We start from the raw sequence: 19,894 nt of genomic DNA on the forward strand, positions 1-19,894 counted from the left end.
TACATTCTTCTCCAGTGCACATGGAACATTCTCCAGAATAGACCATATACTGGGACACAAATCAGCCCTAAGTAAGTACAAAATGATCAAGATCATACCATGCATATTTGCAGACTACAACGCTATGAAACTCGAAATTAACCACAAGAAAAAATTTGGAAAGGTAACAAATACTTGGAGACTGAAGAACATCCTACTACAGAATGAATGGGCTAACCAAGAAGTTAAAGAGGAAATTAAAAAGTATATGGAAGCCAATGAAAATGATAACACCACAACCCAAAGCCTCTGGGACGCAGTAAAGGCAGTCATAAGAGGAAAGTATATAGCAATCCAGGCCTTCCTAAAGAAGGAAGAGAGATACACAACCTAACCTTATGCCTTAAAGAGCTGGAAAAAGAACAGCAAATAAAACCCAACACCAGCAGAAGACAGGAAATAATAAAGATTAGAGCAGAAATTAATGCTATCGAAACCAAAAAAACAGTAGAACAGATCAATGAAACCAGAAGCTGGTTCTTTGAAAGAATTAACAAAATTGATAAACCATTAGCCAGTTTGATCAAAAAGAGAAAGGAAAGGACCCAAATAAATAAAACCAAGAATAAAAGAGGAGAGATCACAACCAACACAGCAGAAATAAAAACAAAAACAAGAGAATATTATGAGCAATTATATGCCAATAAAATGGGCAATCTGTAAGAAATGGACAAATTCCTAGAAACATATACACTACCAAAATTGAAACAGGAAGAAATAGAAAATTTGAACAGACCCATAACCAGTAAGAAATCGAATTAGTAATCAAAAATCTCCCCAAAAAACAGACTCCAGGGCCAGATGGCTTTCCAGGGGAATTCTACCAAACATTTAAGGAAGAGTTAACACCTTTCCTCTTGAAGATGTTCCAAAAAATAGAAACGGAAGGAAAACTTCCAAACTCTTTCTATGAAGCCAGCATTACCTTGATTCCAAAACCAGACAGAGACCCCACTAAAAAGGAGAACTATAGGGGCGCCTGGGTGGCGCAGTCGGTTAAGCGTCCGACTTCAGCCAGGTCACAATCTCGCGGTCCGTGAGTTCGAGCCCCACGTCAGGCTCTGGGCTGATGGCTCGGAGCCTGGAGCCTGTTTCCGATTCTGTGTCTCCCTCTCTCTCTGCCCCTCCCCCGTTCATGCTCTGTCTCTCTCTGTCCCAAAAATAAATAAACGTTGAAAAAAAAAAAAAAAAGGAGAACTATAGACCAATATCCCTGATGAACATGGATGCAAAAATCCTCAACAAGATATTAGCCAAGTGGATTCAACAATACATTAAAAAAATTATTCACCACGACCAAGTGGGATTTATACCTGGGATGCAGGGCTGGTTCAATATCCACAAAACAATTAACATGATTCATCACATCAATAAAAGAAAGGACAAGAACCATAAGATCCTCTTAATAGATGCAGAGAAAGAATTTGACAAAATACAGCATCCTTTCCTGATAAAAACCCTCAAGAAAGTAGGGGTAGAAGGAGACTATCTCGAGATCATAAAAGCCATATGTGAATGACCCAATGCTAATATCATCCTCAATGGGGAAAAACTGAAAGTTTTCCCCCTAAGGTCAGGAACAAGACAGGGATGTCCACTCTCCCCACTGTTATTCAACATAGTATTGGAAATCTTAGCCTCTGCAGTCAGACAACACAAAGAAACAAAAGGCATCCAAATCGGCCAGGAGGAAGTCTAACTTTCACTCTTCGCAGCTGACATGATACTCTATATGGAAAACCCAAAAGATTCCACCAAAAAACTGCTAGAATTGATTCATAAATCCAGCAAAGTTGCAGGATATAAAATCAATGCACAGAAATCGGTTGCATTCCTATACACCAACAATGAAGCAACAGAAAGAGAAATCAAGGAATTGATCCCATTTACAGTTGCACAAAAAAAAAAACCATAAAATACCTAGGAATAAATCTAACCAAAGAGGTGAAAAATCTACATACTGAAAATGATAGAAAGCTTATGAAAGAAATTGAAGACACACAAAAAAATGGAAAAAGATTCCATGCTCCTGGATAGGAAGAACAAATATTGTTAAAATGTCAATACTATCCAAAGCAATCTACATATTCAATGCAATCCCTATCAAAATAACACCAGCATCTTCACAGAGCTAGAACAAACAATCCTAAAATTTGTATGGAACCAGAAAAGACCCTGAGTAGCCAAAGCAATCTTGAAAAAGAAAACCAAAGCAGGAGGCATCACAATACCAGACTTCAAGCTATACTACAAAGCCGTCATCATCAAGACAGTATGGTACTGGCACAAAAACAGACACTCAGATCAACGGAATAGAATAGAGAACCCAGAAATGGACCCACAAACGTATGGCCAACTAATCTTTGACAAAGCAGGAAAGAATATCCAGTGGAATAAAGACAGTCTCTTTAGCAAGTAGTGCTGGGAAAACTGGACAGCGACATGCAGAAGAATGAACCTGGACCACTTTCTTACACCATACACAAAAACTCAAAATGGATGAAAGTCCTCAATGTAAGACAGGAAGCCATCAAAATCCTCAAGGAGAAAGCAGGCAAAAACCTCTCTGATCTTGGCCACAGCAACTTCTTATTCAACAGGTCTCCAGAGGCAAGGGAAACAAAAGCAAAAATGAACTACTGGGACTTCATCAAACTAAAAAGCTTCTGCACAGCGAAGGAAACAATCAGCAAAATTAAAAGGCAACCGACAGAATGGGAGAAGATATTTGCAAAAGACATATCAGATAAAGGGTTAGTATCCAAAATCTATAAAGAACTTATAAAACTCAACACCCAAAAAACAAATAATCCAGTGAAGAAATGGGCAAAAGACATGAACAGACACTTCTCCAAAGAAGACATCCAGATGGCCAACCGACACATGAAAAAATGCTCAACATCACTCATGATCCGGGAAACACAAATCAAAACCACAATGAGATACCACCTTACACCTGTCAGAATGGCTAACATTAACAATTCAGGCAACAATAGATGTTGGCGAGGATGCAGAGAAAGAATATCTCTTTTGCATTGTTGGTGGGAATGCAAGCTGGTGCAGCCACTCTGGAAAACAGGATGGAGGTTCCTCAAAAAACTAAAAATAGAACTACCCTATGACCCAGCAATTGCACTACTAGGCATTTATCCACGGGATACAGGTGTGCTGTTTCGAAGGGGGACATGCACCCCCATGTTTATAGCAGCACTATAAACAATAGCCAAAGTATGGAAAGAACCCAAATGTCCATCGACGGATGAATGGATAAAGAAGATGTGGTTGGTGTATACACACACACACACACACACACACACACACACACACACACAATGGAGGATTACTCAGTAATCAAAAAGAATGAAATCTTGCCATTTGCAACTATGTGGATGGAACAGGAGGGTATTATGCTAAGTGAAATTAGTCCATCAGAGAAACACAAAAATCATGTGACTTCACTCATATGAGGACTTTAAGAGACAAAACAGATGAACATAAGAGAAGGGAAACAAAAATAATATAAAAACAGGGAGGGGAACAAAACAGAAGAGACTCATAAATATGGAGAACAAACTAGGATTACTGGAGGGGTTGTGGGAGGGGGAATGGGCTAAATGGGTAAGGGGCACTAAGGAAATCTCCTGAAATCAGTGTTGCACTATATGCTAACTAGTTGGGATGCAAATTTAAAAAAAAATAATTAAATTAAAAAATTCTGTTCATATATGTGCACACATACACACATGCATTTTTTACCCATAAACAGAATCATTCTACACATTCTGATACATGGTTCATTGTTTTCACTCAGTGTCTTGACTCTTTCCATATCAATACAAAGGGCTCTACCCTATTATTTTTTCATTTTTGCACAGTTTTCCACCAAGACACAGACCACAATTTATTTAACCAGCCCCTTTTTGATGAAGTATTAGTTTGTTTCAATTTTTTTTTTGCCAAAAAAAAAAAAAACACTCTAAAACCATCCTTGTACATATCTTTCTGAACTTGTATGAAAAGCCTTAAGGAAAATTCCTACAAGTGAAATTTCTGGACCAAGGAACATACACACTGGAAATTTCATCAGTACTCGTGAACTGCCTCCAAATGGATTGTGACAATGCACACTCCCAGCATCAGTGTTCATGTGTGGGATTCGTTCCTCCACAACCTTGACAACCCTACATGCCATGGAACTTCTCCATCTCTGTCAACCTGATTAAGGGGAAAAAGGCATCTCATTTTTGTTTTAGTTGTTTTTTCTTTAATTATGACTGAGGTGAGGCATTTAGTACACCACATATTTATATTTCTTTTCCTGTGAACTGCCAATTCATGTCTTCTGCCTGTTTTCCTATCCTATCTTGTGCTATGTGGGGCTTGGGTGGAAAACTGCCCTCCTGGATACAAGAGAGCTGAGGGCAGAGACGTGGCTCTGAGGGATCTGTGGGGATCCCTGAGCACTGACTCGGCTTTCTCCTTTCAGATTTGACCAGTCTGCTGATGGGACTTAAGTTCAAAACCAGGAAGGCCCCGTGTTTATAAATATTTCCTTCAGAGGAAAAGTACACATGATTTAAGTTCTTCCCAGATGGGTGTTACAAAGCCCCAGTATGAAAGGTGGTGGTGTGGCCAAAACGTAGCAGGAATGGGCTGTTGTCTCATCTCTAGGGTGACTTTATTTGCATGGAAAGCATCAGCAGCCACTATACAGGCAAGTAGGAAAATGAGGGCCTATGCAACAGCCACACCATGATTTTGACCCACAACTGCTCTAAGAAAATACCTCCTTTCCATAGGGGCTTACGATCTTGACTAAATGCGAACCTGTAAGTTTGTATGCATGCACATTTGTGTGTGTATGTGTGCGCACAGATATGTGTCTAATTCTCCCACCAATCTGCCACCACCTGAAATTCAGCAATTTTTAAGCAACATACAGACTGAGGAAACTTAAAAAAGTAGTCTTCTGTCTGTCTCATGTATGACAAATATTTTCCCTGTTGGGTATTTTTACACTTTTTTTTGTTTGGTTGGTTTTATTTCTCTTTTCGTTTTTATAGAATCTTTAACTATATAGAAAACTTATTTAACTATCTAGAAAATTTAACTTTTATGTTCTCAAATATTAATCTTTTCTATTATGGCTTTCAGTTTTCTATCATGCTTAGAAAGTTCTTCCCATTCCAAGTCTATACAACTAATTCATCTGTGTCTTTTTGTTCTGAAACTTTCATGATTTTATTTATTTATTTTTATTTATTTTGAGAGAGAGCGTGAGTAGGGGAGAGGTAGAGAGAGATAATCCCGAGCAGGCTCCACACCATCAGCACAGAGCCTGACGCAGGGCTCAGACTCACAAACCATGAGATCATAACTTGAGCCGAAATCAAGAGTTGGACTCTCAAATGACTGAGCCACCCAGGTGCCCCTGGAACTTTCATGGTTTTAAATCTTTGAGTCATCTGGCAGTAATAGATTCTTTTAGTATAATCATTATTCATTATTCATCCAGCTCTATTTTTTCAATAATCCGATAATCCAACTGATTCAATAAGCAATCTTTATAATATTATAAATTTTCATATGTATGAACATACATAGACTCTATTTTGCTCCTTTAATCTATTCCTGCATCAGAATTGTTTAAATTACAGTAACTCTAGGATAACTTTTGTTAATGTAGATTTTTTTTTTTAATTTTTTAACATTTATTCATTTTTGAGAGACAGAGACAGAGTGCAAGTGGGGTTGGGGCAGAGATAGAGGGAGACACTGAATCCTAAGCAGGCTCCAGGCTCTGACCTGTCAGCACAGAGCCCAACTCAGGTTCAAATTCAGGAACTGTAACATCATGACCTGAGCCGAAGTCAGATGCTTAACTGACTGAGCCAGCCAGGCGCCCCTTATTAATGTAGATTTAAAAAAATATTTTCAAATATGTAAATGTCACTTCAAGTCTATGAATAACCATGGTATCATTTAAGTGACGTTTATCGGGGTTGTTTTGGAACTAATTTATAAAATACGAACTACAATTAGATTTTAGTTATTTAAAATAAAGTCGCTAATAACTTGAGGTGAATGTTGCAGTGGTTCTCAAACTCCGTTTCTACATCAGAAACACTCAGTGAGCTCAAACATACAAATGCCTGAGTCCCGCCTTCCAGGGCATCTGATTCAGGAGGCAGAAGGTGGGCCATCCTGCTCAATCTCTCCCAAAGTCAGTTTTTCAACACAGTAAACCTCAAAAACCACTAGAATAATATTTGCTAGGGTAACATTTCTAATTTCAAACATCTTTAACAAAGAACAGTTCAAATTAGAGACCTGCCTGTTAAGGGGATAAACAGAATTCCTTGAGAATAATTAAAACCACAGCCAAATAAATTTAGCAAGAATACATTATTTTAAACAAGTTTTCTGTACAAAATAAGCAATGAACAATAAACACGTTCATTTTAAAATAGGAAACACTGGAAAGACACAGGATCAAAATGAAAGAGATAAAAAGAACAGGATGGAAGAGGATCCCTCCAGAGAAAAGCCTGATGTACATACAAAAATCCCTAAGGTGTATGTAATGTAGGCTGCAGTGCTAAGGAACAAACTTTACTTATTTAACTCTGAATCTACAGTCACATAAAGAGAAAAAGAATACAATGGAAATCTGTCTTTATATGGTAAACTTTGGCACCAGGGAAATTAACTGTTAGATTCCAGGGGAAATACTGCATCTGACTATTTTAAGTTTGCGCATAGTCTCTGATCATGCTTCCTGCGGATGACAGATCGTCCCCACGATTTGGATGCTTTCTTCTCCACTTCGAGTGCCAACTCCAATTCCACTTTCCTCCCCAAACTTTTTCCTGTACACTTAGAAAAGGATATGGCCCTCCAACTCCTGGCTGGACCCAGAGCTGGAAAGGATGAAGGGAGCTAATTAAAGGGTCTATTCTCTGTCCCAGCCATAGCAACAGTGACTATAACAGAGGCTCGGAAGGAATTCTTTCAACCAGCAAACACGCGTCAAAGATTCCATAGTATGTCTAGCTGTTTCTGCCAGCACCTCCTGCCTAAGAAGGACAGAAGGACTGAAATATGCAGAAGGCAGATCTTAAAGGTCAGAGAGCTCCGACTGTATTGAGGCAGTCCCCACTATGCGTGAATACCACTGCTCTCAAAAATTGATTCTCTTATTTCTTGAGCTTCTTGGTCAAAAGTTCATGTTCAACTTAGGGTTACACAAGTAAAGATACAGAGATACTAATACAGTACTTCATTTTTATTGAATCACCAAAGCCACCTACTTACATGTTTATCAAATTTACATCTCAAAAGGGGAAACAATATTTTGAGACAATTTAAAAATAAAATTTGTGGGGTGCCTGGGTGACAGTTGGTTAAAGTGTCCAACTTCAGTTCAGGTCATGATTGCACAGTTTGTGAGTTCGAGCTCAACGTCAGACTCTGTGCTGAGAGCTCAGAGCCTGGAGCCTGCTTTGGATGCTGTGTCTCCCTCTGTCTCTGCCCCTCCCTTGGCTCTGTTTCTCAAAAGTAAACATTGAAAAAAAATTTTTTTAATAAAATTGTTTTTCATTTTATTTTTTTAAATGTTCATTTATTTATTTTGAAAGAGTGTGGGGGAGGGGCAGAGAGAGGAGAGCCAAGAGAATCCCAAGCAGGCTCCACACTATCAGCCCAGAACCTGATGTGGGGCTTGATCTCAAGAACCATGAGATCATGACCTAAGCCGAAATCAAGAGTCAGACGCTTAACCGACTAGGCCACCCAGATGCCCCAGGATATTTGTTTTTAATTTTAAAAGTAATGCATGTACATGACAGAACATCTGGAAAATACAAAAAGTATGAAAAAGACAATAAAAATGATTCACATACTACTACTCAGATACAGCAACTATTAATACCTTCCACTCTTTTCCTAACAAAATAATTTTAAAATATTGTCCCAGCATTTCAAGTAATTTAAGAGAGAACAGAGATGCTTCTTGTCAGCATTGTACTGGAAGTCCTAAACAGTAAAAAAATTTTTAAGTGGCAAAATAATTGATGCGAAGAGATGAAACTGTGTTTGCAGATGATGACTATTTTATTTATTTAGAAAATCTAAGAGAATCTATGGGTAAGGTATTAAAATTTAAAAAAGGTATTACGCCTGTTTTCTAATATCAAATCAACTTTAAAAAATTAATGTATTCCTACTCACCAGAAATAGTCAAATAGAAAATAACAACAACAACAACAAAAAAAGGATTCCATCCACAGTTATACTTAGAAATAGATCTATGCAGGAAAGAGCATAATGGGTCTGAAACTGCTATTCTTAGAAAGGCCTGCTTGTTATAAAGAACTTAATCAAACTCAACACCCAAAAAACAAATAATCCAGTGAAGAAATGGGCAAAAGACATGAACAGACACTTCTCCAAAGAAGATATCCAGATGGCAAACAGGCACATGGAAAAAATGCTCAACATCATTCATCATCAGAGAAATACAAATCAAAACCACAATGAGATATCACTTCACACCTGTCAAAATGGCTAACATTAACAACTCAGGCAACAACAGATGTTGGCAAGGATGCAGAGAAAGAGGAACCCTTTCACACTGCTGGTGGGAATGTAAACTGGTGCAGCCACTCTGGAAAACAGTATGGAGGTTCTTCAAAAAATTAAAAATGGAACTTCCTTATGACCCAGCAACTGCACAACTAGGTATTTACCCAAGGGATACAGGTATGCTGTTTCAAAGGAGCACATGCACCCCAATGTTTACAGTAGCACTATCGACAATAGTCAAAGTATGGAAAGAGCCCAAATGTGGTGTGTATACACACACACACACACACACACACACACACACACACAATGGAGGATTACTCAGTAATCAAAAAGAATGAAATCTTGCCATTTGCAACTATGTGGATGAAACTAGAGGGTATTATGCTAAGCAAAATTAACCAGAGAAAGACAACTATCATATGACTTCACTCATATGAGGACTTTAAGATACCAAACAGATGAACATAAGGGAAGGGAAGCAAAAATAATATAAAAACAGGGAGGGGGACAAAACATAAAAGACTCTTAAATATAGAGAATAAACAGAGGGTTGCTGGAGGGATTGGGAGGGGAGATGGTCTAAATGGGTAAGGAGCATTAAGGAATCTACTCCTGAAATCATTGTTGCACCATATGCTAACTAACTTGGATGTAAATTAAACAATTAAAAAAAAAAAAAAAAAGGCCTGCTTATAAGGTTGGCCCTTGGCTGGCATCTGAGAACTTGGAGGGTTTCTTATATTGATATAAAACTTCCCTCAAATGATAAGAGGGGCTCACACACCTAAACTATCTGTGTAAACAATGTGGTGCATAAATCTGATGTGGTGTGTGAATACCTGCTTTATTTCTTGGAGTCTGGGATTTTGGTACATGGTGGGCAGAAGGTGCCCATATGACCAACCCCCAGTAATAACATTGAGTATCAAGTCTCTGATAGACAATGCTTCATACATGTTGTCACAACTTGTTGCTAGAAGAATTAAATGTGTCCTGTGTGACTCCACTGGTGGAAGACTCCTAGTAACTTGTGTGCCTGATTTCCTCTGAACTTTGACCTGTGTGCCTTTTCCTTTTACTGAGTTTGCTTCATAGCCTTTTGGTATAATAAGTCTTAGCTGTGAGTGCCACTGAATGCTGAATCCTGAGTCCTTCTAATAAAGCACTGAACCTCAGGGTGGTTTTGGGAACCACCAAAATAACATCTTCCTGGAGAGAATTACAAAATATTCACTGAAGCACAAAACAAGATCTAAATAAATGGAGAATTATACCATGATGGAGAGTGGGAAGAAAGGCAGCCCACCCACCCCATCATTCATATATTCAATGAAATTCCAATCAGTATGCCTGCAGGAGTTATTTTGATTATTGGTGGTTCTCAATAAGTCAATCCTAAAATCAATATGGAAAAACAAAGGATCAAAAATAACCATCTGTGAAGAAGAACAGGTGGTAGAATTCGTCCAACTTGGTAGAGGAATTATTGTAAAGCTACAGTAATTAGGCAACAGGAAGGTATCTCAGTGGGGCTTTCCATGGAATCTGACAACATGATTCCAAAATTTGTAAGAATAAGCAAAAGTCCAAAATGGACAAAACATTCCTGATAAAGATGAACACAGAGCTGTGCCAAATGGTATTTGAGGCTTCAATACATAGGTGGTATAATATTGGTACAAGGATAGAAAAACAGACCAATAGAATAGAATAGAATAGACAGCCCCCGAAACATACCTACCATGTATAGAAAAAAAGTTGATAATTTGACATTACAGACTTTGGAGAAGGATCAAAAGATGTGCTGGACAAAAAGCTATCTATAGGGGGAAACTCATTTAAACCCCTACCTCCTACCACACTATATAGTCTTTTGTATGTTTTAAATACTTCATAATAAAAACTTAGTTGACTAAACACATACACTAAAACTCTCTGACTCTGTTAGTAAACCACAGGCCAGTGATCATAATTTTATAAACTGTTCTCCTTCCTAGGACCCCAAGGGCCTATGAGCTTCTTAAGTAGCGTTTAACTTCAATTTTACACCAACTTTTTGAATAAGCCTTACCTCATAGATCCTGGCAATTCCACAAAGTAGGGTTACTTCTCCTGGAAACTTATCTAAGCCTTGTTTGAAAAGATTTAAAGCCGTCACTGGCTGATCCAATGAGACGTAAACCTAAAACCAAGATACATTTCAATAAAAGTACTCGCACTTAAAATAACAGTATTTGTTACGACAAGTTTATAATTACTGCTTAGTGACACATGATCTCCTACATGTTACAGTAAGAAGTTAATTTCCAATAGTGATGTTACAGTTTTACCTTCACGTGTCGTATCTGAAGCATTTATTCATTTATCCCTTCAACAAATGCTCATTGTGGGCTTGTATTGCCACAGAGACTGAGCAGTAACTCAGCAAGAAAGGAACAAGGGAAAATCTGTTTAGGATAGGACAGATACAAGTATGTCTATAAGCGGGCACTAAGGAACCAAATTCGAGACTGAAGTTGAAGACGAAGAAAGAGGAAGGACCCAAGGAACAACAAAGTCTGCAAGAGAGCAGCAGCAGAGACTCTGTGGAGAAGCTGGTTTTCAAAAGGGGTCTCCAGAAATAGAGGACGAACAGACTTGTGAAGAATGGCGTCAGGGAGTTGAGAAAGTCATCACTTGATGGCTTCCACTTAATTAGCAATTAGAACAGTAGCGTGGATAAACCACACACTTCATAGAAATTTCTAAAGTAGAGAATTATAGTTTTAGGGATGGAAACATAAGATTATGACATTTTTTCTTCATGATCTTGGATCCTCTGTTTCTTTCCAAATTGTGTTTTGAAGAAGGTCTTCATGGGAAAACTGTGTATAGTGTCTAATGCTTACGTATGAGATTAAAAGGAGAGGTATGGATGAAAAATTTTCAATATTTACTTCATACACTACTGAACTGCTTTTTTAAATGAAATAAATAATTTAATATACTATGTAATACAAATGTTTGATAATATTTTAAATTAACAATCTAATATTTGCAGGAATAATACTGTTCCTAAATCAGATTGATGTTTATTACCTAGCAATTACTCTTTTATACATTAAAGAAAATAAGAAAATTTTACTTTTATACAGTCATGAAGGCAACAAGAGATTTAAGCAAATCAATTTATGGAAAAATATGTCACACCATGTACTTAACGATAGTTAAAAAGCCTATTTTTTTAACCACCCGGCAAGTGATCATCAGTTAAGAAAATGACAAATAGCGTGACCTAAGTTTTCATTTCAAGGTGTCAGAAAAGTTTAAAAGTCTACTGTGATGCTTAGAAGCTTCCTTAAGAATTTTAATATGTAATGTACCGAAGGTGGACTTAGTTTCAAATATCTCTGAAAACTACAGTAAATATATCAAGATTATTTGGCACCGTAAGATTATATGATGTAACTTTCATTGTGTCCTTTTAGTACACAAATTCTTAAAACCGTATTTAGGAAGTAGTTCTTCCTTTTATATCTCTTCTTTTCAACCTCCTTTACCACACTTTTTCATTTTAAAGTGTTTTTTGTTTTTGTTCTGTTTTGTTTTGAGAGAGCAGGGGAGGGGCAGAGAGAGGGGAGGACAGAGGATCTGAGGCAGGCTCTGCACTGACAGCAGAGAGAGCCAGATACAGGGCTCGAACCCACAATCTATGAGATAGAACATGACCTGAGCCGAAGGCAGACGCTTCACCAACTGAGCCACCCAGGAGCCCCGGCACTTTTTAATTTAAAAAAAATTCTTCAAGATACAGTAAGATGATGTCCTAACTGCCACTTCATCAAATGTTTCTAGAAGCCCTGGTGAGGGGCTGAGACGTAACTTTTCTCCCAGGACTGAAAATTCTAAGTGGCCCTTCACCTCTTTTGTGGCTGTGGGGGGCAGCAGGGGACAGTGAGTAGGAAGACCTGCGTTTCAGTGCTGGCTCTAAACAGCCAAGTGACCCTGAAAACCCTACTGGAGCTTCTTTAAGTCTCTGTGGCCATAAAAGTACAATGGAAATGCGAAACCTACTTTGCAGGGTTGCTATGAGGCTTACATTAAACTGTGTGTGGAACAGACCTGATATAACACCTTGTACTGAATAGGTGTTCAATAAAGGGGAAATCTTTGTTGTTATGGCCAAGCCAGGAAATGAAGGACCTACATAAAAACAGTCCCCGTTCTCTACCGTGTGCTGAGGTGGGAGTCTGGCAGGTTGTAGGAACTACGGCCTCTCTGGGGCCCGTTACCCATGAGGGTGGTAACAAGCCTACGGCAGCTTCTTCTACTCTGATGGGCAATCTTTCAAAGGGGTTTTCTTATTTTTCATGGCAATCAATTTCTCCTGAGACCGTTAGCCTCCATATGTTCTCACTTTTCCACTTGCTATAAAGAAAAATATGTCTGAGCACATTAACTTGCCAAATATTCCTGAAGAAACTGGCAACTCTCCGTGTATACTGGCCAGAATTTGAACCTTTATTTTGAGAAGACAGATTTCACTCCGGTTTAAGAATACTTACTTTTGCCAAGTAGAGAAATGTATCTACCATTTCCTGCTGCTTCAGGGCTGATTTAAACTGTTTTTCTGCTTCACGATACATTCCTAACCTAAGAACAGTCATTTAAAAAATTAGACATTCAACTTAAAAATACTCTAGCACTTATTCACACACTGAGGATATGAATAGAGACAAGTTACATTTCTATCTCGAAGAGTAAGTGTGTACTAAAGAAGGTAATGTCAAACACACATAAATTAATATTTGCATTATGTTGATACAGTTTAGCAAAAAGTTGCCTATTTCCCATGTTCACGGCCAGTGCAACCCTCAAACGGTGTGTAGAAAGTCTGTCTGGACAGCAGGGCTAACAGCTGCCAGTGAGCCAGGTCATACCAGTTTACCACCCAAAGAGCTTATGATCAGCTGGACATATGGCAAGTGACCTGAATAAATGCTTAAGGTCTCCATTTTATTAGAAGAACTTGATGGCATTTCTATGAAAATATTACCTGCTCTGGGACAAAGGCCCATTTTTAAAGCCATTCTTAAACAGTTTTGATGTAAGTAGTAATTACTACTTGAAGGAAACAGGTATGCCATGTTGTGATTCTACAAACATTTTCTTTTCCTTTTTTATCTTCGTATCCAATACAGATTGTCCTAGTCTACAAATCTGAGATCTGTTCCTTGCCTCACTGTAGCCGTCCTGATATCAGCCCAGGGAACGTTCTATTACCACTAACTCAATCGTGGAAGCATACTTGAGCCTGTCCTAGATCTGTCGGGCTTTCTCATAACTACTCATTGCTCGCCAGCCAAGAGCTACTTGGGCACCTTACGATGCTTTTACTTTGTGAAAGTTGGAACAGTACACAGTATGTTCCCTCAGTCTACTTCCGTTCATAGTGAATGAAACAGCTGTATCCTAACAGCTGTTGGAAGACGTAAGATTAATGGGGTTAAAAGCAACCTCCCCCCCCCCAAACACTGCCCTAAAATTAGAGAGAATGTGTTAAATGGCAGAAGCCCCCATATAACTTTTATAAGAGTATTCATAAAATGTTACCAAAGAACTCTAAAGTTCTGAAAAACGGCATAGCTCTCTACACAGCTTCGACTGAACATTCAAGTCTCAAGCATATGGCTAAAGTTCAGCCACTGAATTCTGTGAACACTTAATTATCCACGAGAGTCTGGATATTTTTATCTAATATGATGTCTCTTCCCAAAAATGATTTAAAAGGGATTACAATGTAATCCTATAAAACACATGCAAAACAAGAATGAGAAAACAGATTCTTTTCAAACAATGGTGATGGAAAGATAAACAAGTTAAAAAACAAAAAAGCAATCAGAGCCATTTAACTTCCCTGGAAACCAAAGAAAGGAAGGATGGATCATACATATTTTTTTATTACCACACCCTCAAGAGAGAACTTCTAGTACTATCAAAAAGGAATAACCACATGGGTTCTTGTGCAAAGGAAATTAACGGGGCCATGTATAAAGAAAGTCTAGGAATAATGAAAATATCAGTCAGGTTCAGGAACACCGGCCAACATCAGAGAGTCAAAGTCCAGAGATAACCCACCAACTGCTAAGCTTTTCTCTCCAATTTAATTCAATAAATACTGTCAAGCACCAACTGCATGCACATTTCATAACACAAAAATGAAGATCGCAACAATGTCCTAAAGGCACAAATAAGCATGAAACAAAACGTTCACAAATAAATGGAATCATCTTATGGCCAATAAGAGAAAAAAAAAAAAGTGTTTTGAGAGCACAGAGGAGGAGTGAACCAAGATAGTTTCAGGGAGGAAGAGACAGGCAAGCCTTTGAAGGCTAGAGAGGGTGGGATGGGGGTTGGGTAACATCTCTGCTGGAAACAAACTAAACTGTCAGCACAGGCACACAGAGAGCACAGTGCACAGCATGGTAGGGGAATGCTGAGTTGTCTAGGGAGGTCGGTAGGGTGCAACTGGAAGGAAGGACACAATAAGTAATGGGGGAAGAGAGAGAGATGGGCAAGCGTGTGGACTGGACACGATCAGGCGTGCCACATTTAAAATCCAGATTTCATCCTCCAGGTAGTGGGGATTAACCAGAGAATCCAACCAGAGCTGTTTTTTTCACAACACTGTTCTGACGGTCGTTTCTAAGAGGGCTGATGGAGCAAGAAAATGGAGGCAGAGAACCCAGATTAGAAGCCAATGGAACAATTCAAACAAAACGAAAAGCCAGAATTCAGGCACTGGTATGAGAATGGGTAGTAAGGGAACAGCTGTGAGAGCTACTTGTAGACAAAGAATTGGCAGAATTTACTGATCAGAGCAAAATTTGGGGCTACATCCTCTGGTAATCCACCCTTGACCTCTCCAGTCCAATTTGGGAGCTCTTTTTCTGGCCTTGCTTCTATCATGGTGGGAGCTAGGCTTATAATTGTTTACTGTCCTCTCTTCCCTCCCCTTTCTGCCCTCCCTCCCCTAATCCCCTATGATTTTTTTAAATCATTTATTCTGTTTATGTTTGAGAGAGTGAGTGTGCGTGGGGGAGGGGCAGAGAGAGAGAAAGAGACACAGAATCCAAAGCAGGCTCCAGGCTCCGAGCTGTCAGCACAGAGCCCAATGCAGGGTTCGAACCCACGGAATGCAAGATCATGCCCTGAGCCAAAGTCAGATGCTCAATTGACTGAGGCACCCAGGTGCCCCGACTGTAAACCATTTAAAGGAAAGACTGTCTAATAAATATTGGTAACCCTTGTACCTGGCAGAGTAGCAGCTCGTTACATAGCTTAGTGAGTGAATGCAGGAGTGCTGAGCACAACAAAGATGAGAGGCTATTAAGGGACAGAGAAGAACCCTGACTAATACGGCAAGGTGCACTCATTTAAATGCCATCTTACACGGACGGCAGAAGGAGTCCAAATTGTGCTTGTCTTTAATTATTAAAGATTTCTTAAGCTTTTGTTTAGAAGCTCAGGATTTCAAGCTTGCCTTCAGAAATTATACTCATAAAAATTTAATGGTATAATGCTACAAAATTACCTTTTAGTAGAAAATACTTCCTCAATCTAACAGCAGAGAAAACACATAAGTTCTATGTAAAAATACCTAAGTGGAAAGTAGTCTTAATTTCAACCGAAAAAGAATAAGCATTCTTTTTATTCCATTTATATATTTCCTTTTCCTCACAGTGTTGGACTGATAAGTTCATCTGAAGGATGCTCAGAGTAACCGGTCTACCTGGTTTTGAATAATGAAAGACATATTTATCTTTATAAAATACAATTGCCCGTTCGTCTCTATTTTTCAAATGCTTCAAATGCACTTCAATTCTAGGCAACAAGTTTTAGATCATTTACTAGTTGCTGTACAGTATTCATAAAACTAATTACAACTTTCCTGACCTTGCCGTTAATTTGCTTAAAAACGTGTTTAAACATTAAGTGAATTAATGGAAGATTGTTCAGATCCTAGAGAAACACCACGGAATTGTGCAAATAGTAAGAGAACTGGCCTCAGAAAACTGAGCTCTAATTCTTGTCCTGCCACTTACTAGCTGTGTGAATCTGGACAGGTCACTTTTTCTGAGGCTCAATTTTTCCCATCTGGACAAAGGGCTAATAATTGCAACCACCTCCAGGTGCTGTGAGGTTTAAGGTAAAGTAACAAATGGACAAGCTATCTCCCAACTGTAAAGCACACTACAGATGTGAGGCATTGGGGGAAATAAAAAGACTTGAGAGCAAGAGGAGAAGAATGGGAATCAACAGCCTCAGCTCTAACTGCTCCGTTACTGACTGGTCTCGTACTAACTAGTTCCTGATGCAAATCACAGGCTCTCTCTGGCCTCAGCCTCCTCATTTAAAAAGTGCTGTTGCATCTGATGGTCTCACAGTTTCCCTGGGCCGGCACTACAATATTACTATTCTAAATTTTTTTTTAATGTTTGTTTATTTTTGAGAGAGACAGAGACCCAATGCAAGCAGGGGAAGGGCAGAGAGAGAGGGAGACACAGAATCCGAAGCAGGTTCCAGGCTCTGAGCTGTCAACATAGAGCCCGACACGGGGCTTGAACCCTCGAGCCGTGAGATCATGACCTGAGCCGAAGTCAGAGGCTCAAACGACTGAGCCACCCAGGCGCCCCTACAATTTTATTATTCTAAAGGTATCAGTTCTTGGTGTTACCATGTGATTGTTCAGGAAGTGCTTTCTCAAGTCAGTCAAAGGCCCAGTTCTTATCTCTTCCTGAGGAAATCTACCCAGAAAAATAATGATCAGAGTTGAGATTTTACCTGTAGTAACACTTTCCAATCTGCACTTTCCACCACCAGTCCTTGTACTGAGAGTACTCTGTGGAGAGGGCAGCCAAGTCCAAAGCCTTTGAAAACAACTCATTTTAGATTAGGATTTTCTTTTCTAACAATAAACAGAAACAATAAATAATGAAATGAAGCGTGTAATTAGCATCAATCAAAACATGCATTAGAAATCAGACAGAAACTCAAGTTGTTCATGTTTCCAGATGGCTCCACCAATTTTCCCTAAATAATCAGTTCCAGACCAGAGGGCTGACAGCAGATGAATAGTAAAAACTGATCAAAGAAAAGCAGATGGACAATATGTTAGAATACAACGCTAATATACAAGGCTTAAAACGGATATTTAAAAATCCCCCAAGTTGTACCCTCCCCCCACCCTTTATCTACCATCCAATGATCCCTGTAAAGTCAGTGGTGGTCAAGTCTTTGGTGTGTCAGCCAGGTCCAACTTCAGGCCCCACTTTACAGACAGATGTAGAGAAATAGAAAAAGGTCAAGTAAGCAGACAGAAGAAGGCCTGGAAAACAGGATCGTGAAGAAGAGTCAAAGGACAAGGGCACTTGGGTATCTGCCGTCTTCAACCACCATTGTTCCATCATCCTGACCTCGCCTCACGTCCAGTGATGCTGAGGGTCAGACCTGCCTTTGCTGCAGACTGAAAAAGATCTGAGTTGCTTGCATATTTTACATGGGTTTATCCCTCTCTCTCCAACATCTTCTAGTTTGTTCCTTCCAGTGTTTATAGATGACTAAATAGGAATTCAGATTTTATACAGAAGTAGAAACCATTTGGACAAAAAGGAAAGCAAATCAATCTTTCCACAAATTTGAAGCTCATGTAAAGATCTAGTGAATAAAAACTCAAGTTATTAGTTAAAAGAGAATTCTCACGTTTTATGATACGAGTCTTTCTCTCAAGATTGGAAAACTCTTACTCTTTAGCCAGTGTTAGTATAATCATTATATCCCACAGTTAAAGTATCTCTCAGATTTTCAGTTCTGTGATCTCAGAATATATCCCATATTACTGTCCATGTCTTAATGTGAACTCATTGCTGAAATGCAAGCCAGATGAGTTCCTTTGATGTCCCACCACAGAATTAATAACTTTTCCTTGTGTTTCCTCATCTTCCCTTACTCCGGGGGAGACTTCTAAAGATGCAAACTCTTTATAAAGGAACAGTGTCACCATGCTGAGGTTCTAATGCACCTGAAAATCAAAACCTCTATTTGAAAGCTATGTGAGTTAAAAACAAGCCACATGCTACTCTCGTATGCTTATTTTTCTTTTTTCCTCCAAGCCAGAAATAAAAGTGGAAGCAAAAAATGGGGAAAAATTATAACTTCAGTTAGATTATCTCCCAAAATACTTGAAAAACATATTCTCAATCAGCTCAATTTGGGACTGCATTGTAAATATCTGAACATGTTAATTTTAACTTAATCTTCATAAAGAACTTTTCCAGCAGATAGACCATATACACTCTCTTGTTTAATATAAAAGACCTTCTATTTTTTCAGAAAAATATGTCTTTCTCAATTTGCTACATATTCTAATTTCCCAAGGTTAGATTTAGTGCTTGTTACAGGCTGCTGATTTTGTTTATGGTCCTAAAACAAGTCTTCCTATGTAAGACCTCTGTGTTTGTTCTCAACCGATTAAGGAAATTAATATGACTTATTGATATGGAATAAAAATGTAAAAAATATACATTTTAATGATCATTCCTCAAATGAACACTGAGGCTGCACTAGACAAAACTATTTATGACTATTTCGAATGGGCTTTAAGTTCCCTGAGAACAGGCACCCCTTCTTACACATCTCTGTGGTTCTGATATATTGCTATGCTGTTAAGAGGCACTCAAGGATGATGTGTTGATTGAATTAATTCTATTCCTTATTTCTGACTTATACTGAAAATAACTTAAGAGCCAAACAAAATTCATAGTAGTAAGATTTATAATGAAAAGAAACTAACATTTTAAAATGTTAAAGTGATGACAGATCTTTATTTCTTTAAAGTCTTTCTCAATTTTTCAAAATAAATGACTATGGAACATTTAAGAATCTTTGAAAAATCAATCTAATATCAAGATATTCATAAAGGCCTAGAATGTCATATAAAAGCCATAAGTTTATAAAAGTCCACAGGAGAGGGGGCCTTGGCAGATCTAGGCTACATAATGTTTGTGAATACAACCAACCGAGCATCACAGTGTATTTCTTTTTTTTTTTTTTTAATGTTTATTTATTTTGAGAGAGAGAGAGAGGAGAGTAGGGTACAGGGAGAGAGGGAGGATCCCAAGCAGGTTCTGCACTGTCAGCACAGAGGCAGGGCTTGATCCCGCAACCGTGAGATCATGACCTGAGACAAAATCCAGAGTTGGACACTTAACTAAGCCCCCCAAGGCGTCCC

General features: G+C 38.6%; 1 protein-coding gene across 6 annotated transcripts in view; it reads right to left on the reverse strand.

The window, feature by feature from the left end:
• Positions 1–19,894, reverse strand: part of TTC8 (tetratricopeptide repeat domain 8) — a 59,794-nt gene that overhangs the window by 12,154 nt on the left and 27,746 nt on the right. For 5 of the 6 annotated variants that reach the window (XM_086709048.1, XM_025918682.2, XM_025918684.2 and 2 more), the window contains 3 exons: positions 17,449–17,534; positions 13,170–13,257; positions 10,697–10,807 (listed from right to left, as the gene is read on the reverse strand). The exons of the other annotated variant lie outside the window; for it this stretch is intronic. In XM_086709048.1, coding sequence (XP_086565174.1) covers positions 10,697–10,807; positions 13,170–13,257; positions 17,449–17,534 — 285 coding nt within the window. The remainder of the gene's footprint in view (positions 1–10,696; positions 10,808–13,169; positions 13,258–17,448; positions 17,535–19,894) is intronic. 6 annotated transcript variants of the gene reach the window in all.

This window comes from Puma concolor, chromosome B3 (assembly GCF_028749965.1).
Source record: "Puma concolor isolate L17-30 chromosome B3, mPumCon1.1.hap2, whole genome shotgun sequence".
Classification (NCBI taxonomy): domain Eukaryota; kingdom Metazoa; phylum Chordata; class Mammalia; order Carnivora; family Felidae; genus Puma; species Puma concolor.